This window comes from Pleuronectes platessa, chromosome 22 (assembly GCF_947347685.1).
Source record: "Pleuronectes platessa chromosome 22, fPlePla1.1, whole genome shotgun sequence".
NCBI classification, from domain to species: Eukaryota; Metazoa; Chordata; class Actinopteri; order Pleuronectiformes; family Pleuronectidae; genus Pleuronectes; species Pleuronectes platessa.
Window position 1 is genome coordinate 6,572,939 of NC_070647.1, and position 22,503 is coordinate 6,595,441.

A 22,503-nucleotide genomic window follows, 5' to 3' on the forward strand; every position below is an offset into this window, starting at 1 on the left:
AGGGCTTCTTTGGAAGAGCTCCTCTAGCAGAGTGCAGCAGCTGAGTAGTTCAGTAAGAATTAAGGACAAAGAAAAACCTTCAGTGTTCAGTTGCTTGGGATCCAGTCCAAACTGCAAGCATGCAGCAAAACAGAGAGGCGTCTACGACTGGCTGCGTGTCCATGTCTGCACTTTCCCATCATGTCTGCTTATGAAAGTTGCATTTGCAGCCTTCAGTGTGAGAAAACAGGGATGGAGGAAGATGGAAAGACTTCATGTGCCTCCAGAACATGCTTGCAATGCTTTCTTCCTGGGTTTTACTTCACAGGAATGTCACAGGGCTATGTCAATGTGGCGGCTACTGCCATCGCCGCTGTGGTACCGGGTTGGGGTGGGGGTAGATGGGCGCTGGTGCTGGGTGGGGGTAGGGAGGCACAGCTGTGTTGGGGTTCGGTGGGTACGTTGGGGTCGGGTACTGCGCCATGAGGTGAGGCTGGCTGCTGGGGCCTGTGTGGGCTGGTGAGGAGGCGGCCGAGGTGGCGAATTGGAGGTAGAGAGGGGCGGACGGCGCAGACGGGGCGGTGGGTGCCGTCGGAGTGGGGACCCTCTGCAGGACCACGTGCGGGTACAGCTGGGACTCGGAGCGGTAAAGTCCGGGCAGGGAAGCCTTCAGCAAACTCTCCTGACTCCTGAAAGAGAGAGAGGCGAGACTTTTCACCATCAACGGAAATTGAAATAACTGACATTAGAAGAACGTGATAACCCGAGGAAAGCATGGCAGACACCTCCTGTCCCCGGTCTTGTAAAGGCATGCAAAAACCAACGATATATTTGTCCATCTTTCAGTACCTCCTGCCTTTGGTTCTTTATCCTAGCCCCATGTGCAGTCATATTACCAAAGACTAACATCTGGAAAATACTGTAGATAAGGCAGCATGGTGTTCCATTGCTTAGCAGGTCACGGACTTGACAACCAGCCAGGGACTTTCTGTGTGGGTTTGCATGTTTTCCTTTTGTTTGCCTCGGGGAGTTAGGAGTGAATGTGAGTTTGATTGCTTGTGTGTCTCTTTGTCAGCTCTGTGATGGACTGGTGACCTGTCCAGGTTGCAGCCTACCTCTCACCCAATGTCAGCTGGCATTGGCCCAAGCCCCAAGAGACCCCCAAATGATAAACGGTATAGAAAATGGAAGAAACTGTCTAGACAGATTTTTGGGAAGGGCTACTTTCCATACACAACAACACATAGTGGTGTTTTAGCAAATGTTAATCCAACACATGGACAAAGATGTCAACTTGGAAAGACACAGAGATTTGAGAGCTGTTGGCGATAAGGGCTGGTGAAACAAAAACACGTGGTCTCTGCAGCAGACTATAAAACATCATGTCCTGCACGCTTTACCCAGACGCCGCCCCTCGCCTGAATGTTCCAGACCTTTTCCTGTTGTTGTGCGTCTGATGTGACATGTGAAAGACAAACTCCAGCACATGTCTGGACCCAATTCTCTGGACATTTTCCCTAATGTCTGAAAATGTTCTAAAGCAAGACAAGTGACTTGGCTCCAAATTGGTTTCCTCCAGATGTGAGTGCTGATGTTCTACCTCTGGTATCCTCTGTTCTCGTATCCACCAAGGCTTCCGGTTAGGTACAGGGGGCTGTCTGGAGCCAGGCGGGGGTTCACCCTCTGAGACAGGTGGAAGATCTTGGGAGGAGGGAAGGCCTCCCACTCACCCTCCTCTCTCTCCAGCCAACACTCGCTGCGGCGGGACGAGTTCTTCTCTCTGCGCCTGTGGAGGGGAGACCTTTATCAGTCGGAGAACAAAGCCTGGGTGTGACGGAGACGTTCAGGTGCAGGGGTTCTATCGAGGGGCGTCTTTCAGGTTCTCTCTCCACCCCCTACCTGCTCCGGCCCTCCTTCTTGGCTCGGTCCCGGCCCGTGCGCTCTTGCAGACAGCAGATGAGGAAGGACAGGGACATGGCGAGGATGACGATGCCGCTCACAACTGACGCCAACACGGCCACTCTCAGACCTCGGTCCTCTGGCCTGGGAATCGCTGATGAGTGGGAAAAAAGACTTTGTGTCAATGTATCCTGCTACAGATCCGAGGAAAATATATAATGATATATATTATAACACATTCATTAACACTTAATGGTTAATGGTCTGTATTTATATAGAGCTTTTCTAGTCTTGTTGACCACTCACTATTTACAATACAGTTCAGCCATTAAAGCATTCACACACACATTCATACATGCAGCACTTCTTTCTATGAGGGGCCATCTGGGGTTCAGTATCTTGCTTTGGGACACTTCTAGCCTGACATTGTCATACTCACAATTCAAGTCAGAATGTGAGTCTTATACCGCTCCATTGGGCTGTGATTATGGGGCGTGTTTCAACCGAACCAGGAAATTAAATTCCTCTTCGCTCAATTGGATAGACCTACAACCAATCAGAGCAACGTAGTATGTGACGTATGTAAAGCGACGCATAGTTGTTGTCAACAGAACTCAACTGCACGCACGCTGGAAGAAGTAGAAGAAGATCAGTAAAAAGGAATTTTGCCGGGGTTGTAAAAATAATTTAAGGATACACGGAGAGCTTACCAACACGATCAGCATTTTTGAGAGAAACAGTTAATGTAACAGCCCCCCCCCCCCAAACATGACGCAGAGTTTCTCTACTGATGTCACACGGCTCTTTATTGTTCACTTCATCGTAGCCGTAAATACACCGTAAAACTGGAATGACATTAAGTACACGCGATACTTTAATCCATAAAACCAAACACAAACGTTAAAATACAATAAACAAACAAATCACCACGAGACAAGGCTGATGCGTTAACATCAGCCTTGATGTTAACGCATCAGCCTTGATGCGTTGACAGTGACTCCCGTTCCGCGCTACCTGCAGCAAAGTAAATGGGACCAGCTTCCTTATCTCGTTAACCACGTCTTTGATGCCGTTGATCATCTGTCCATCATCGTATAAAGCCCGCCCTGACAATCTGATTGGTCCGGTCGATTTCGAACCGGGCATAACTTCTCCCCAGCGGAGCGACTCCAGACCGAACTTCCCGACCTCAAATGTTGTGGGCGGGGCTAAGTTCGTCTGGCATCCAGGCTAGGACACTTCGGCATGATTGGGAAAACTGGGATCAAGCTGCCAACCTTCTGGTTGGAGGACGACCACTCTACCCCTCAGCCACATAACATCACACTATCCTTTTCCTTTCTGGCTGCATGTCTTTGTCTTTGTCGGATGATATGACATCACATTTCCAACACCTAAAAGTGATATTTCTAGCCCCTCTTGTAGTTTTTTACCGCTCTCAGGCATTTTTCCAGTTTTTTCTACATGGAACTTGATGCTGATTTCACACGACATTTTTGCATTTCGATATGGAAAGTTAAAAGTGTTCTCCGAGCACAAAAAGGTCTTAACAAGAGACCTGCAACCTGATCTCATGCATAACCAGATGTGAGAAATGAGAAACACAGACATAGCAGTGGAGGAACCCTTCACACTTTATATTCTAACTTTCCAAAAAGGCTTTCGTATTATTAAGTCCCACTTTGCGTGACCCTGCTTATACCTTCGCAGACAGGCAGGTAGTTGCTCCACTGGGGTTTTCCTTTCCTGACGTTGCAGTAGATCTTGTCGCTGCCGACCAGCTGGTATCCCTCTCTGCACCAGAAGGCCAGCACGCTGCCGACAGACACGCCTGTGCCACTCTCCACGTAGAAGGAGCCCCGACGCGGAGGCATGACGGGGATACAGGACAGACCTGAGGAGAATCAACGAAATGGTAAGCTCACAGATCGAAACAGAGCTGAAGACATCACTGAGGAGAAACTTGGGGTTCTCGTACACAGTCCTTTTCCCCCTATTGATGAAGTTAATGATATTTGTGCTACACCTGATGTCTCCGTGTTGTTGAATTAATTTAGCTGAAGCTCCGCAGTTTACATCTTTTGGAATGGCATATAATTATAGACCCTTGTAGCTGTTATATTTAGATTCCATTTAAGTTATTCAGTGTAGTCGAAATGGGCATAATAATCATGCTGTCAATTTGAACTCTGAAGTTGGGATTTCTGAGTTCAGTTGAGCAGCTGTGTACCAGGTGGTGGAGCGGGTTGTCCCCTGATCACAGGGATTGCTGGTTTGATCTCCTGTGCCCGTGACACTGAACCCAAACTTGCGTAACTTGTGAAAAAAGCAACTGCCAGATAAATAGAATGCAAGAAATACTAAATAGAAAACAGCAATTTATTATGTGTATATGTATATTACTATCACAGAGGAAAGAATTTGACCTTAAACCCTTTTGTGTAAGTTTTCATAATTGAAAAGAGCAAAAAGGTTCAAATATATAATTAATTTTCTCAAAGGATGCTGTCGATGCCCCCTCCTCTTCCAAGAGCTTCCACTTGTTCGATCCCCATAAGCCAGGATGGGTTAGGGTTAGGGGTCAGTAATTTCTCTGTGTAGAGGAATTGTTTTTGATTCTCATAATATAAAAACTTGTGTAAAGAAAACGAGTAAACTTTGAAAGTGAAGTTAAGATGTCGTCACTATCTGGAACGGCCTAGTGGAAGATAAGTGCTCATTTAATCGTTGACATTTATAGAAACAGCAAAAATGACTTTCCATCAATAAAAAGCTTAAGAGTTAAATTTGGCTTTTCTATAAAAGACGTCTGATCGGTGGATAAAACCTCTTTGATACGGAGATTTACAGCTGTCAGACTCTGAATATCTGGCTTTGACGTCTCGTAGCAGACAATGTAGAGGATTTAAACTCGTCCATTACCTCTGTCTAACCCCTTCTCCTTTGTCCCTGTCTACTTCTCCATCCCTCTCGTCCCTCTCTTTCTTTCTTCTCTTCCGCTGTCTTGTCAGACCGAACTCATGCATGGAGCGTCTGTTTCTGAGATTATAAGTAACACTGGATCGCCTTCAAAGAGAGTCAGAGACAGAAAGCCCTATTTTTATCCTCCTTATGCTACAATGAGCCATTTCCTCTGAGAGGTCTCGTGATGCAGCAGCTGCTGTTGTCGAGCTGCGAGGATGTCTCAGGCTCTCAGGAAATCTCCGGTACACAAACCCACAGCATTGCTAACTGCACCAAACATCCCATGTTCACTCAGATATACTGTTAGTGAGGTTAATGACCCTGTAATATCTGCAGGGGTTTGACAGGGTTATATTCCAATACTGATGACTCAGCAATTTCTCAGTCAGCTGCTGGGAGTCTGGTTTTCACTTGACTGACTCCTGCTTTGTTAGGAAGTGCTAAGAACTGTATTGTAAAGTAAGATGCGAACCAACACAATGTCAAAATTCCAAAAACATGGGAGTGGGACCCGGGAGTTGTGTGAAAATGACATGCATATTCTACAAAGTGATTAATGAAATGTTTTTAAATATAAAAATTGCATTTTAAAATAAATGTTGCTGTGTCATTATTAGTGTAATCTGTGAGTCAGCGAGTCTGTGTGTGTGTGTGTGAGAGAGAGAGAAAGGGAGAGATGTCATCCCAGTATAAAACCCTGTGAACATGCAAGCTGCTCTGTGCTGATTAGGAGCGACAGATGGGAGGATTTCTGCAGAGAGGGAGTGGATCCAGTGATCCTGTGTGAAGACGACTGCACCCCCTCCCTCACATATGTATATATATATATATATATATATATATACACGTTGTTGTATATATATATATATACACATATATACACCGAGGCAGACACGTGCGTAACGAGCACGGTGCATGGAAACACAAGGACAAGCTTTTCAGAGCAGAAAGTAAAAGCCATTCTGTTTCCCACCAGGAGAGCTCATACCCCTACTACCACACTGTGATCAGCACCTTAGCTACAAGCTGAAGAGAATACTGAAGCATTTAGAGATGCAGTTGTTCCAATTGCTGAAATATTAAATAAATATCTGCATTTTTACCAACTTATAGCTTTAAATAACTGTGCTCTACGTATATGACATATTAGTTAACGTAGAAATCCCCTTTCTTCTGTTTTGAGCACTGTTCAGCAGAATCGTTTCGTGTCAGGATCATAGAACAGCCAGATTCATAAGACTGTGACCAAAGTGATATTGTGCTTGTCGAGTGTCCCAGCACGCACAATATGTAAAGCTGCTATAAGGAAGGGCATTTAGTTTTAAATAATTCAAAAGTGCTTCTTTTCAGTCAGGCTATCCAGCACATGTTGTCCTAACAGACATCATGTGATGTTCGATGAGGACTGAACACTCCAGCACGAGTCTGTTCATTCATCTTTGTCTTCTCTGAAACAACATTGTATATGTATATGAAACACAACAGTTTGTGCTGTTCTACCAGAACAATGAGCTTCAAGAGGCTTACATGTCCAGGAGAGTTGGGGGGATTGTAGAGTTTGGTTATAAAACTCTTATTTTCTTACTGTCATCAATGTTTTAATATTTACCAAAAGCATTTGAAGGGACTTTGGGGGCCCCAGGCAAAAGGGTCATGGGGGTCGAAGCTCTTGGCAGGAAAGCTACTGGTAGAGGGCCTTGTTAGGGGGGGTTCTGACTGTGGTGATGCTAAAGTCTCCCTAACATAGATGATCTTTGCTGTGGATCAGATGTTCTCAGGGTGCCCCCTTTGGGGGGGGGGCTGCTTTGCTTTGCTACGCCCCTGGTGTTTACTGTATGTCAGCTTGTGATCTAGCAAACAAATGAGCTATTAAATGAACCATGCTGGAGCAACCACACACACACACAAACACACTCCCACATAACACACATGCGCGCACACACACACTGCCACTGCCTGCCAAAGAAAAAAGCCTTTCGCTCTATAAAGGCACATAAAATATTGAACATATTACGTGCGAGTTTGTGTTTTAAGACTCGTGCTTGTTTTGTTTTTTTGCTCGCTGTTGCCACGCCGCAACAGGAAACTCTTCCCTATTCTTACGAAACCCTGCTGAGGTAACACCACCTCCCAGTAGTAAACAGAAAACTAAACAACGACACCGGTGTGGAGCAAACAAACAGAGCGTGTTATGACAGTGTGTGTTAGTGTTGGTGTGTTTTTGACTAAACTATAGTTCAGTTCAGCTGGGAATTGTTTGTACACGCACATCGACATCGGGTCTATGGGCACTAGTCTTTGTGTGTGTGCATGTTGACTCTGTGCTCTATTTGCTCAGTCCTGTTGCTTCGCTCGCATTCAGAAAGCCTCTCTATCACTTTGAAGCTGTGGGTTGCCACTCAGAGAGTTCAGCCGGCAAAAGGGCGCGAAAAACACCTCTGGACCAGCCGACCTGGCAACCCCACACGGCCGTCCAAACATCCCCTCTGCCGCATTCGTCTGTGAACCCCTCTCCACTCGTCTCTGTCAGGGGAGCACTCTGAATAGTTTGTGATTAAATAAAGATTAGGCTCTTTGCATTAAAGATTCAAACACACACACACACACACACACACACACACACACACACACACGCACACAATGGATGTACCCATGCCCTGCACACATATACAAAGTGTATAGATCTTGTGTGACATAATGCACATCCACACCCCAAAATGTGAACTCTTCAGCTTCATGAGGCTTCAAGTTCAATAAGTGATCACTGCACAAACACTCCCATCTACCAAACAATGTCAGGTAGTGAGTTACAACCAAGTCCGACTCCATTAATTGCCACGAAGAGAGAGAATGATCAAAAGCAGTGCTTAAAGTAGAGACGGGTTTAAATATCTAATATTCAACATTTCCCATAATGCAACTCAGTTTCGTTGGACTCCTGCTGCCTGCTTAACACCTTTTGTCTTTTAGCTTCCATTCCCACTGTGTAGAAACGTGTGCAGAACAAGTAAATGGAGCTTGATATTAAAGTCGATGTGGTGTCCCTGAGAGTGAACAGTAGAAGCTGTGGGTGGTGAAACCTAAAGAATGGGCTAAATCACGTAAGTCACGTTTCTCTGGTAAAAAAAAACTGTTACACCCACCTGGCTATTGTCTGGGATGGGAATGGATACATTCAGCACATACCCACTGATAGAGGTATATGGCTGTGTCCTTTCATACAACAATTAATATTTCAGTAGAAATATTGAAATATTCAATAGAAATATTGAGTGGTGCAGTTTTAATCCTCTCATCCTCAGAAAATATGCTGAATAAGACATTTGAAGAAGCCGGTGTGTGTTTGTCTGTGAGTGAAACCCATCGTGCATTAACGTCAACCTCTTATTATGAAGTATTTCCATGTGGAAGAAGTAGATTACTTGTTTTCCTTTGATAAAAAGGAGAAGCCACCAAGAAATGAAGAATTTGAAGGAAAAAACTAGAGTTAGAAGTGAGCTTAAAACACTAAAGGAAAGTCTGCGTCTCCTCTGTGCTCGGCCAGTTTCCCCTGGATGAGCAGTGGTTGAAAATAAACTTCATCTTTACCAGGCAGGGAGATTTCTGAGTGGAAGTTGATGAGAGATGACTTGGCTCACTGGCTTCATCTCCTTCATCTTTGTGTTCTTCTACTTCTTCTTGAGTATAATATTTGCTTAGTCCCCTCCAGCTGTTCTTTGTGTGATCTGAAGTTGATCCCACTTCGTGGCCTGCCAGCACCTCTCAAGCTCACTAAGGCCCAGTACACACCTCGTATTAACATTTGGTTTTTGTGATCCCATCCCAAGTGGACAGATTTGGGTGTGTGTGTGTTCACACCTGGCACTAAAATACGACCCCATCTCATCTTGTGATCAGATCTGGGATCAGATCTCACCTCCTGCTCTATATACACACACATCCGTTATTTCTGTTCACTTACGTTGTTTTCATGGAGGTGCTTTTAGGGGGATTTCACCTTGTAGCAGAGTCAGACCAGGATTCTCTCCATGCTCAGCCTTTTTTTTTTACCAAAGCTGGCTCGAGCTACACTTTTACCGAACATGAGAAAAGCGTCAGTCTCCTCATTTAACATCCAGGAATCTCAGTCTGTCCGTCTGTGGCTCGCACATCTCAACAACTGTTCATCACATCACACTTGGCATGCGTATTGTCAAGGAGCCAAGGAATTGCCAAGTTTTTACTGCTCCCGCCATCTCTGTCGGATATTTTCTTATGTACAAATACTTTAAACAATGATAAATATCTCCAATTATGTTAGATGCTGTCTTTTCTCAATGTTGTAAATATTGTTATTATTGTGACGTTCTCTGCTGCTCGCGGCATCTATTGCACATCTGTCCGTCCTGGGTCAGGGATCCCTCTCATGTGGCTCTCTGAGGTTTCTGGGTAGTTTTCCTCTGTTAAAGGGGTTTTTACTGGTAGTTTTCCTGTTAAAGGGGTTTTTACTGGTTGTATTCCTCTGTTAAAAGGGTTTTTACTGTTTGTATTCCTCTGTTAAAAGGGTTTTTACTGGTAGTTTTTCCTCTCTCTTGCTGAGGGTTGAGGACAGAAGATGTCACACCTTGTTGAGCACTATGAGGCAAATTGGGATTTGTGAATATACAAATTATACAAATACATTTTGATTGATTGAGTTCTCTTGACGCGGCTTCATTACTGCAGGTCACTTTCACAATTCTAGATACAGAGCTGCATGCAACATCACCAAAGGCCACAGCCCATTACAGACAGGCACTGCATTAATGCTTCGTTTGTGGTTTTGCATGGCACAATGCACCAACCAACCATTTGGACGACGTTTTAGAGGCGTGTTTATCTCCCGCAGGCTGGTTACTCTCATTCCGTTTGCCCTTTAGCTGTTGCCACCCAGCGTCCACCACCAGGCGTCTTTGTTCAGTTTGTGGGGCTAGCTTTAAGCCGTGGGAAGGTAATAATGAAGTTGAGCCACTGCCAGCAGCCATATTGGATTGACAGGCAGGAGACAGAGGCAACTCTTTGTCTGAAGCTCACCAAGTCCACAGGGCTCAGGAGGGACGATAGCGTGTGTCGTGGACAGAATGTGTGAATGCGACATCCCCACAGAAACTCCTCTTCTGGGCCCGCTGTGTTTATTAAACTTTAATAAATGTTGCACTGTTTCTTTAAAAATAAATTAAAAAAATTACTTAAACTTGAAATATACTGAAATTGTTATTCTATAGATTATAATAGTATCAAACTACCCACTGCTCTTATAAGGAATGATGAAGAGTATAGATTTACTTTAAAGCCTCCAATGATTCCAATGAAAACAAACTCAGAAATACACTGGACTCCACCTGCTACCGCCAACGTGTGCATCTGTATTCCCGTGTGCTAGCGTGTCATTAACAGGATTTCTTGCACTAGAAATAGCCGGGAATAGACAAAGGTAATTGGCTTGGCTCGTCAGTTAATCAGATTACCGGCATTGTAACGTTATACATTCACGTTTTGGTGCTTTTGACTGACGATCTTATCCAGAGAGACTCAGTGTGAAGAAAAAGCCGCTTATTGTCATCGTGAAGTAGATGCTGTATTTAAAAGTGAACATTTGTTTTTCTAACAGAAGTAGAACAAGTTTGGAATGTTTAGCCGCTGGGAAAAACAAGGACTTTGTTTGAAGTTGTTGACCACATGCCCCACTTTAGTCTCCTGTGTTTTCTTTTGGAGGGAACATAAGAACATAACAGTCCCTTTGCGTCAGGTAAAATGAGCCTGTTATGAAGTGTTTGTGGACAAAAGAGTAAAAAGATAAAGTAGTTGTACAGAAACAGAACACGTCTATAAACAGGATCCGAATGCAAACTCTTGTTTGGTTAGATTAAAAGGCAGACTGCCTGCTAAGTAACTGATATATAGGCCTTATTTAGAGCTTAACACTAACATTAACTCTCACACACCCTGTCGAGGTTAATAGGTTGTGTGACTGTGTTAATGGATTTGCTAAAGCTGAAATAACTGCTGCCCATCAGCAGCTTTCCAGCACCTGAACAGGTTAACTGTTATCCACTGATGAACAAACATTCACTTTATATTTATATACTAAGTTTGAAGGTGGACTGATTTACATAATTTACATTTTGATCCAGTATTTATTCTCATAATGTTTTATTTCTCTGAGATTGTCGAAACCCTACAGGAGTCAGTTTGTTGCTTTTTCTTCATCTCTAATTATCTGCATTGCCATGAGAATTCTGTTGTCATGATCAATAGTAAATAAGATAGTTTGGAGTGTTATAGTTTTCAGAACTTTGAACATTATACCTGCCTAATATCTCTATACTAACATTTAGTTGTTAGCATTTCCGTGTGAGTGTAACAGACGACCTGTGTTTCATGCCTTGTTCTGTGTCTGAGGTTGCATGACCCTTAAGAGTTGCCACAAGCTGTTGTTATTTACAAAGTTCTGTTTTGTACATTCGTAAAAAGAGGCAGTTGCTGATTGGCCTTGAATATGTCTTGTCCCGTTTAAAGCCTGGCTTCATTAGCGCTCAAGTCTTGGAAGTACAACCTCTCAGAGCTGTAAGTGTAGACTGTCTTGTAGATTGAGTTTTATTTTAAAGTACATTGGCTTCTTGGTACTGTTTGTGTGTACTGTTTATGTGTACTGTTGGATATATTGATATACTATAATGATATTGTTGTGAAAGCTGTATGAAAGTTTATACTTTAAATGGACTCAACAGAATAGATTAGATGAACCTGTACAGACCGAGTGACAAGAGTTACAAGTGTGTGTGTGAATCCAGTCGGAGGTCAAATGAGGAGCACCTGAAAATGAATGAATCAATAGCAGATCCCTGATCAGATTACTTCCAGGAACGGTCTGCAGCACAGAATTCCTGGACGAGCTGCATAATAAATCAGGGCTCGTATTGACAGTGTGAAGCCCTCCGAGGGTCGGAGCCTTCACACATCTGCTTCACCAGTTTTATCGATTTGAAAAGTGTGCGTTCAGTAAACAGGTGTTGGGTAAAAGGTAACAACAGGCTCAATGAATTTACTGTTTAAATAGTCCGATAAAAGGATTGGACATGAGCTACAAGTAATCATTAAAGAAGTGAAATACAACTGGAGTTGGTCAATGGAGGATGGAATAGTTGCTAATTATGGTGAAAAAGCAAAAAAGTACCAACCTACTTGAAAAATACTTTTAAACTGAAGTAATAAAGTGATGGAATAGTTATGGATAAGAGGAAAAAAGGAGATCAAATAATTGATATAAAGGAATTATGACATCTCTAAATGTGGGCTTGCTGAATTAACAGTTTAAATAGATGCTTAATGTATATATGAAATCTAGTCTCTGCATCGATAGAAAGCTTAATTCAAATTCAACCAAACCAACTTTATATGGAAAGTTCAATTGTATGAACAAAATATTCTAACAAAATCCACTTTTAAATAGTTAATGACACATTTGACCTTGACAGGTGATACTGACCAAGGGGCTATGGGGCGATAACAGAAAAACAGGTTAGAAACCACTTCCACGACCAAACCATATTTGTCTTCGTCCACTGGTTTTAACTTGACTGCTTTATAAATCTTCCCTGTTCAGAAGCCCAGCGCGCACAAAAGCCTTCTATATTTAACCAGATTTATTTAGATTTTTTTTTGTCCCATAAATGTCAATTGAGTCTGTTCACGAGAAGCTGACGTCCAATAAACAAACACGGTGCTGCTGCTGTAATCCAGACCTGAAGGGAAGAAAGAGGGAACCAGGCCGGAAATATGTTGGGAGAAAAATAAACCCTAAGCTTTTATCTGCTCATGCGTCTGGAAATAAATAGTTTGTAATGTCACACACACACACACACACACACACACGGACTTTGCTTTTGGGTAAGTTGATGTTAATCACACTTCCTGGATTTTTGAATTGTTAAAGCTCTCTCACATAAACACTCTGCTCTGGCGTAATTCATGCATGTGGGGCAATGTGGCAAGCCAGCTGATCACCTGTGTGTGTGTGTGTGTGTGTTATTAAAGTATAAAGTGCTTATTCCTGCCCTGTCAGACTCACAGCTGCCCTTATGAAACAAGCAACTGTGTTGTTTATTCTCTAAACCTTTAAGAAGATTGTTGTCGTTCGGGCCGAAGGCATTTCTGATTGTGTGTGTGTGTGTGTTTGTGTGTCTGTGTGTGTGTGTGTGTGTGTGTGAGAGAGAGAGAGAGAGGCACGTGAGGCATTTTGTCCCCTGCTATAGGCTATTTATGATGCGTGCACGTGAGGATATGTGCTCTGTGAGTGAGAGGGCAGGCGAGGGACAAAGAGTAAATGCTGGAAAAAGAGAGAGAAACATTGGCGGGAGATAAAGGAAGAAACGAGAAGTGACGGACAGAGAGAGAAGCAAAAGCAAAGTGTGCAGACACAAAGGGACAGGGGAAGAAAAAAGCAATTAGCGACAAAAGAGAGCGAGATCAGATAGAGGCCGACGAAAATAAACACAGAGGAGTGGGAGAGAGCGACATATAGACAGAGAGGAGGAGAGAAATAGAGAGAGCGAAAATGGACAGAGGGAACGGAGGAGAAGAGAAAGGCAGCTCATGCGTCAGCAAAGGAGAAGTCATGCGAGCGGCGCTGCAGCTTTCTCTTCAGGCTGAGCAGCTCCGGTCTGGACATAACAAAGTGTCTTAAACTGCATCACAGCCATATGCCCACCATGAGTGAAACACATAACAGTGCACGTGTACTTGTGTGCACGCACTTCTGTATAGCACAAAAACTAAAAAAATCTTAAAAAATTATGCGCGATTTACAAACATGACAACTAGTTCCCGAAAACCAAAAAACTGACACTCAAACCCTCGATCAGTCGTTTGAAGAAGTAAAAACCAGTCCAGTAAATTCATTCGTACCAAAAAGATAGATGATGCTCAAGAGCACCCGCACATTCTGCATACTGAGAAGCATGTGTATGTTGCACTGCACAAGCACGGACGCACACAAACACACGGATTCCCTTTTAATCCGAAGCAAAGCGGAGTGGATGCATGAGCTGATGCACAAACACCAAGTGACTTCCCAGTCCGACACTCGCGTGCTGTCGAGAACAGCAGCCCGACTGAAACAGATGTTTACTTGCACAAAATCCGACTCAGTCACTTGAAATCACCACGTTCTCATGGTGTGTGGATTCAAAACAGAATGGAAGGGTCGGGGTGTTTCTTGAATGGGTGCTCTAGCAAGAAAAATGCCCAAACAACCTCGAATGAGTCCATTGAAACACTTTCAGCAACGTGCTTGAGATTTGTTCTATTTGCAATTTGAAACTCAAGGCTTCTTAGCGGCTTTAAAGTTTTGCCAAATACGTTCGGAAATCCCGGTCTTGTGACAAACGTCTTGGAATCGAGTTCACTGCTGCGCTTCTTTCCAAGATCAGAGTTATACTTAGGTTTGGGGCGAAGGGCAGGTCAAGGTCGGGTTCAGGTTTAGCTGAAAGGGAAACACAAGTCGACGGAGGAAACCGACTTTGACACAACAGATACTTATCAGGCTGCAATGGCTCTGGTTTATATGCCCATAAGAAGACGTGTAGTGATAATATAAATAATGTAGATAAAATATTGAAATATCTGAATGTTGGAAAGGTTTGGTCCATGATGAGGAAATAAATCTGATGAGGTCAGAAAGTTGAATCGGTCAGAGTCATTTATAACACATGCAGTTCTTGATTTCACCGACTCACTGGAAGTCAGTGTTGAGTTTAATCTGGCGTGTGTCGTGGACAGTTACAGAAAACATCATCTGAACATTTAGTTTGATGTAAAATGAGGAAATTCAAAGAAAAAGCTTTGTTAAAAGATAAATGCTTAGACCCAAGAGTCGATTAATTTGACATAAGTCCTTACTAGCTTAATGAATCTATACAGACTATACTATTAGTCAATTATTCAAACCAATAGAAGATTAATCTCTTTTTTTATTACTATTTTGAAACATTATTAAAATGTATTTATTTATTTAAGAGCAAAATATTTTTTCAGTTTTGGAACACTGGCCATGATTAAAGATGCTGATGGACATTTTTCACGAATCTAATGGTGGAAACAATTACTTGATTATTCACTAAAATAGTCGCCTTAATCTTTGATTATGAAAATAGTTGTCCGTCCCAAAATCTTGCAACGTTACAACTTTATGTGTACAGTAAAAAAATGGAAGGGAAAAGGGGAGAAACAGCGGGTGATTGACAGATTCACTAACCTGTGTAATTGCTGGTGATGCTCTGAGTCTGCATCTCTGTCACAGCCTCTGTCACAGCCTCTGTCACAGCCTCCGTCTGTGCTCCTGCCTGCGTCTCGGCTTCAGTCTGCAGGTCCGGCTGCAGCTGCACAGTTGTGCCGGTCCAGTCCTCCGGCAGAGACATGGCACCGGTGCCCAGCGGGTCCTCTGTGCCGAGTGAAGTGCCCTCAGCCAGGACCAGTGCACAGAGCAGGGGCCACAGCAGCATCCAGAGGGGGGTGCTGGGGCTCTGACCTCTGGGACCTACTTTGGGGGCCATGGGGTTGGGTGATGAAGAAGAGGCGTTCTGCGAGAGGAAGAGGAATTCACAGCCTCATGGTCAAAATAGGGGGGGGGGGTATCCTTTAGGGGAAAGTTTTCTGCGTCCTTCTTCTTCTTCTTCTTGTCCCTCCTCCTCTCTCTCCTTTCTCCTTCTCACCTGTCCTCCTCTTCTGTCCTTCTTTTTCCCCTCACTCCCTTGGTGGAGAGAGGAAACCCCCCCTGGCGGTGCTGCTCATGATGCTGCACGGGAGAGACAGAGATGAAGTGAGGGAGCGTGCATGTGTGTGCGCTCGCATCTGCATGTGTGCGTATAAATGTGGAGGATCCAGCTGTAATCTGCCCGCTCTCTGCTCACTTGCTGTCGAGCCTCCTCCTCGCTCACACTCTCCCTGCTCTCTCTTTCTCTATCTCTCTCTCTCTCTCTCTCTCTCTCTCTCTCTCTCTCTCCCCCCCCCCCCCCCCCCTCTCTGATCCCCAGCTGGGCTGACTGAGCTCTTGCGTAACACTAACTCATTCGCTGAGCTGTGCTGAGCTGTAACTCATGCAGCCTTAAGTCCTGATATTCTCGGTCGCAGCCCTTTCCCCCCTCGCTGCCCCTCTCGCCCAGTGTTTCAGTGCATTGTATAGACAGATAGATAGGAGGCCTCACTCCCGGGGATCAATATTGACTATTGAGCCACTGCCTCATGGGAGGTCACACACATGAGATAACAACTGAACGGCACCAGGCTACGAGGAGGTTAGGAAAGATGGCGGTCGCCCTGAACTGAACTCCCAGCAGAACAGGAGGGAATCAGAAGTGACAGCATGGAGCTTCTGTTTCAGTCGAACCAGCTCAAAGTGCTGCCGCCGTGCTCACATGTTTCTGTCACTGTGAGGCCTGTGTGGCCATTGTTAGACATTGTACAAGCACCCACCTCCTGGGACGTCTTTCAGGCAGAAAGTGGTCGAACAGCGAGGACAGCTGGCCTGGATGGAGGAAAGAAAACAGGACGCATAAATATATATTCATATTTTTATGATATAGCTGTATACTTGTACAAAGGTGTCCTGGAACTGACTCACAGCTTAAAAAAACTGCACTCATATGGTCTGGTGGCTACAAAACACATGGTAGTGTAATTTAGGGCTGGAGGATATGGGAAAACATCATAATTCGAATCTTTACATCAAGATGCAATTGTCATGTATGTTAATATTGAGTAATATCACAATTTAATCACATGAATTTGGCAAGAAAAAAACAGGCAAACTCCTCTACTGGCAATGGAAAAGGAGTCTGCATATATCTATTAGCTAATATCCCTAATGATGGAGGTTGCTTCAAAACTGAGACCAAATCAAATATCAACATTTTACAATAAAGTAATCTATCTTGAAGCTGCCATGTAAATGCAGTCGTTCACATCCACAGTGAAGTATAAATCCAGGCTTACTCCCGGGGGGCTGTGGGTCTCAGGCTCAGTTTAACATGCTAAGAGAGGGATAAACGGGTCAGTTGAGGTCAACTCTCCATGACAGGTATATCCTCAGCAGCCTGTAGCTGCTCTGTAAACTCAGAACACACAGACCAAGGGTTCATTTCAAGTCCCAATTCAACAATTTGCTTTTACTCCAGCCACAAATCCCTCATTTGTTATCCCCACTCGTGTTTTACCTTGTGGACCCTTTTTCACCGGGGGGAATGTAACAACACTGCACAGAAATAAGCGTTTGCAGAGAGTCATCACATTACGCTTGTTTTCACAGTCTGTGTGAAAACAAATGTGTGTTATCCCCTAAAACCTTCTGTTTAAAATACCGATCCTGGCATGTTGTTGGGGCCTGGTGAAGCTCTACCCAGGCCACAGATTTGTGCTGTGGTCAGTGCCGTCAGAGGAAGGAGCCCAGCATCCAGCCAGAGGGCTGAGCCGATTCCCTGTAAATATTCTCAACCCTTGTACCCCGGCAGTGCAAACTGAGCTCAGAGGACGGGGCTCGCTCTGCAGGGCCGACAACACTGGCCGACAAATAAAGTCACAACGCAACTACTCCTTAATTTCATACTTTCTCTTATTACTCACATTCATCTAGCTCAATTCTCTCAAATAGATTAAATCACCTGTATCTTACATATTTTACAAAGTGGTAATTGCTCTACAAGCTTGAGGCAGGGGTACTGAGAGGGGCGGGGGGAGGGGGGGGGGTGCAGCACACCCTTTTGTTGAGGGGTTGTAACTGCAAGGCAAAAGGTTTACAGATCAAATAAAAATGATGATTTAATTTAATTTGAACTCAACACGGGCTGTTTCTGAATCTGCTGCGTTTTTTCTGTTGACACTCATCCATTAGGTTAAAAACATGACTCCAGTACCTGCCTGCCTCCCCCTCCAGCTCTGAGTGAGTGCACAATCCCATTTGTGTGTGTGCATGTGTGCGTGTGTGCGTTTGTGTGTGTGTGCGCATGCATGTATCCTCAAGTGGGACTGGATATGACACATGTGTAGGCTCAGGTGTAACACGATGACCCGGGCAGCTCTTGTTGATGGCCCTGTTTTCAAGAAAAGTCCATGCAGAGTCGTGAATAATTGATGCATGTGGGACCAGAAATGGGAGAGAGAAAAGAAAGTAGGTAGAGCTGGAGAACGACTGAATAGTGAGAGAGAGAGGAGCAGAGTGAGCGATTGCAGGAGAGCAGCAGGGAAACGATCGGAGACGGAGGGAAAGACAGCGAGGAATTGGGAAAGAAAGACCGATTGACACTTTTAGCCAGAGAAAACTTTGATTTTGTAAATATTGGGCCTCTGAATGGGGACGTGGTGGGCTCCGCGGCTGACAACTACATTATTTACAGACACAGCTTTGGCAAAGTGGACACAGGAAAGGCTTCAAAGGACTGATCCAAGATTTTATTTTGAGACATCAAATTGTACATTTATACACTCATCTTATAAGAGTGAATCAGAAAATGGGCCTGGGACTGAGAAAGCTAGTTCCAGATGTCAGGGTTTAGCTGATTCGCGGAACTGATCTCAGGAAATAGCAAAATTCAAAAGAGGAATGAGTTAGCACTCGGTCCTCAACATGTGAACTGTTGCTCTAAAGTAGCACTGTTCAATATTTAATGTGCAATGTGAAAAGTTTAGGGACGAACACACAGGGAAACTGTCAAATCTAAGGATCTTAAAATGCATCTGCTAAGCATCACAACTGGAACGTTGAGCAGCAAAACATCTGGATATATTCAAACTGGTGGAAGATAGAAAATATATAAAAGATGATATTAGAATTATATTCAGCACAAACATGAATCTAAATTAATACTAATGCTGCTCTGTAAATGATGAATAACAGTGAATCCTGAAGACGGACACAGACAGAGTCTGTCCAACTCTCAGCAAGGACGCAGACAAAAGCATTTTTCCCCCTAAAATGCCAAACTGTTCCTTTAATTTTGAAAACCACCATAAAACATGGATGTTGAGTGACATTTCCTTCTGCTCTTATTCTGCTTTAAGTGATAATTCATGTTTTTCTTCTTATTTTGTATTTGTACTCCAGCTTGGCAGTTGGCACATGCTATTTATTATGTAAAAAGCCATAACAGCCACGAGGGCGCTGTTGCTGTTGTCATGATGGTGATGTGACACGGTGTTATGCTGTCACATGGGACTTTATACACTTTGTACATGTAAAGTACACGTTAAGTCAATTGGGGCCAAAAATATACACCTGGCTTTTAGTGGTGTCAGTTTTCTTTTTTGTATAAATGTGATAAACTGAAATGACAGTGAACCGCAAGAATACTAGGAGAATCAGATTTAGTGAATATATAAATATAATAATTACATATAACACTATAATTAACTTCATTACTTACTTACTTGCTTCACTAGCTGTTTTCACTATGTCCCGTGTATCAGTATACATTAGTATTCTATTTTGTGTATATATATATCTGTATATTTATCTGCTATGATTCAAGTTGTACCAGTCAGACATTGATAATCAGTGGCTTATATACACAGCAGAATCAATAATACATGGTGTCTTTAATATGCTATCAGCTGCATTTCTATCATCAATAAACCATCGCCTCTTTAATTATAAAAGAAACTATAGGCATAACGGGTGCAAACAACTGGGAACGTTGCTGAGCTCACCATCAGCCTCTACCCTGCAGATTGCATTGTGGGCTGCCACGCTGGATGGGGACATAAGTCTACAGGACCAGACAGGGTCAGACGTCAGACATTTAAAGTTACAGCTGCTGGTGTTATACTGGTTTGAGTTGTATCCAGTCACGAGGGACTAACACTCATTACATGTCATTTAGCTGATGCTTTTAGTCAAAGCGACCTCTAATTAGTGCATTCAGCATCCTTGATGGGCCAATCAGGATTCAGCATCTTGCCCAATGACCCTTCCGCATGGGCTGGGATTCAATCTGCCGACCTTCTGGTTGGATGATGACCACTTCAACCCCTCAGCCACAGCCGCCCCCTCGTGAGAAGGATTATAGGGATTAAAGAAGCAGCCGGGCAGATGTGGATTAAATTCACATTTGTACACATCGCTCTCAGTTTTTTGTCCAACTGCCACGGGACACTGCTGCTTACAGTTGAAATCAGTAAGTGTTGATAAAATAGAAGAATAAAAAGTAGCTGACGTAGACAGTCACCCATCAACCCATGTTAACAGATATAAACAACATCTATATTCATGTGGAGTCGTGTCTCTGGTCAGGTGACAAGTGAGAGTTCCATGTTTACTCTCTTTTGAGCTCAGTTTTGTTCTCCATCAGCTCAGAGCTTAGTGTAAGGCTGTTTAGCAGCTCAACTGTGCTCACCAGCTAATAACTAAAACTGCCTGACTGCTGTTTGTTGATGGGCAGGTAACTTCCTGTAGGTTTATCAATGCTTGAGTGAATCAAAGCAATTGATTTTTGGTCGAGACTCAAAAGCTTCAACCAAAGTCCTGCGTTTTACTTTAGAGGACTGTAGATTCCAAAGTATTTCCATACAATCTCTCAAGACGCTACCTTGAAATAATCATTTAATTTTACAATTACAGGTCAAATGAAAAGGGATCAGTTCGACTGAAGATGAACGACATGATTGGTCAGATCCCTTCAGTGCAACGATTCTTTGGAAAGCTTAATACTCTCAGCTCCAACAGCAGAGTCTGACAGGATTCGTGTTCCTGTTTGAAAAGTTAGATGATGGTCTCAGGCAGAGATGCTGCTTTGTCGGCTTGTTAGTACAAGAGACCTCTCTCCCAACACTACGCAGTCATTTGACCCATTGTTCATATATTAATATTGAGGGCAGCATCAAGGAAGAAGCCTTAAAAGTAGGCCAAGGCAAACAGAGTGGGTTTAACCCCTTTCATGTTTTCACTTGTACAGATGCTTTAACCAGGAAGCTCAGTGTTTGGAACAACGTGCAACATCACTTCATGACAATGTGTTTCCTCCTCAGCTACACAGGGGAAACACCGGCTCCTTCTATGTTCCCATGAGCAATGCAGCTACATGTGCATGTGCAGTGTATTTAGTATGAGGGGTATTAAACACTAGACGTTGTGTCGGTCACAGTACACACAAACACACACACACACACACACACACTGAAGAGCCTTTGTCACTATCAACCTAATCCCTAATGCGACATCTTAGAGCGCATTAAATACTGTTATATAATAGAAAACATAGCACAGTGGCACACACACACACTTTGCACTTTTTGTCTGTATCGCTCTTTGCTGTATTCAGGCACACCTATGTGTGCTAGCTGTTGTGTGGGTGTGTGTATTTGTACTTGTCATGCTGTACAATACTACCCCTGTGCATATTCACCCTGTTTATGAGTTTGTATATCTGTATATGCATCTGCAGCATTGCAGCGTATAAAGCCGATCAGCAGAGCTAAGTGTGAGAGCACAGGGTCACACAGGAGCGAGGGACTTTCCTCTAACGGGAGGTTAACAGAGGACAAGACAGCGCCGCTCACCGGGGTTCAGCTAATCTGTGGCAGCCGCTCAGATGACTGAGATCTGGAGAAATTCTTGTGAGGAATCAGGCGATAATGAGGGCGGGCCAAAGCCAAAGGCAGCTCTGATTGGACCCTGGGTGTTTGGAACAGGATTCACTGCAGTGCCTGGAAAGCCCCGGCTCGGACACTTTGAGTATAAACACCCAGTCTCTGATAAGTTTAAAGCTGTTCATGCAAATACAACAAACACCCGACTGTGCCATGAATGAGCTGAGCTGTATGTGAACGTAGCATAATAGTTCTAACTGGACGAATAAACATTAGCGGGTGGTGGAAATCCCAAACTGAGATTGTCCTCCTAGTTAAAGGAAGTCCTTGTTCCAGATGTTATGAATATGAAACAGAAAACCTGACCTCATGTAACCTTACCGACCAAGAGAGTTAAACATCTGTTGATCGAAATCTTTGCATACCACTGGTCTCCCAAAGCTTTTTCATTTATTTCATTAGTTTCATTATTAGTTATTTGATAGAGATTGGTGAGCTACTGCACTGCCTACTGGTTTACTAGTGATATTTACTCACTGGTTACTCTCACCGGTCTCTCACCGCTCGATGATCAATTTCTCTTTAAAATAGAAGGCTGTTATTTTGTGTGGCCTGTGATGGCTGTATTCCGAGTGAGTATTCAAATAAAGAACCAAATTTATGCATTTTGTAATAGATAACTTTTCTTCCACCGATGAGCACAGTGGGCAAATTACAAACTAGTCAAACAAATAGGGTTAGCCTACAACATTACAGGTCTGGGGCTTTGCGTGAAAAGGGCGACCCGAATGTCTTGGAGCCGCTACATAATAATTTCAACGTGGCAAGATGAGGATCCAGCTGTTTCCAGCTGTTTCCATCTACTAGATCCTGGTCTGATAAGTCACCAAAAGCTTCTGTCCCAATCAGTTACTCATGAACACTTGTACAATGCTAGTTATCTTTACATGATCTTTAGTTTGAAGCTTCAAACATTGTCACCAATCCAATATAAAAGTATTTTTGTTTCATAAACGATTTCATATTCCATACTTATTGTTTTATTTACAGTTAGAATTTGTTGCTCCC

At 43.5% G+C, this 22,503-nt stretch overlaps 1 protein-coding gene across 1 annotated transcript; it reads right to left on the minus strand.

Moving 5' to 3' along the window:
- Positions 1–337: 337 nt before the first annotated feature.
- On the minus strand, positions 338–17,484 carry zgc:162331 (uncharacterized protein LOC793007 homolog). The gene is made up of 6 exons (XM_053415450.1): positions 17,479–17,484; positions 15,116–15,440; positions 3,581–3,772; positions 1,879–2,032; positions 1,580–1,765; positions 338–668 (listed from the first exon to the last, which is right to left on the minus strand). The coding sequence occupies exons 1-6, from the start codon at positions 17,482–17,484 to the stop codon at positions 338–340; spliced, it is 1,194 nt and encodes a 397-aa protein (XP_053271425.1).
- Between the last annotated feature and the right edge of the window lie 5,019 nt (positions 17,485–22,503).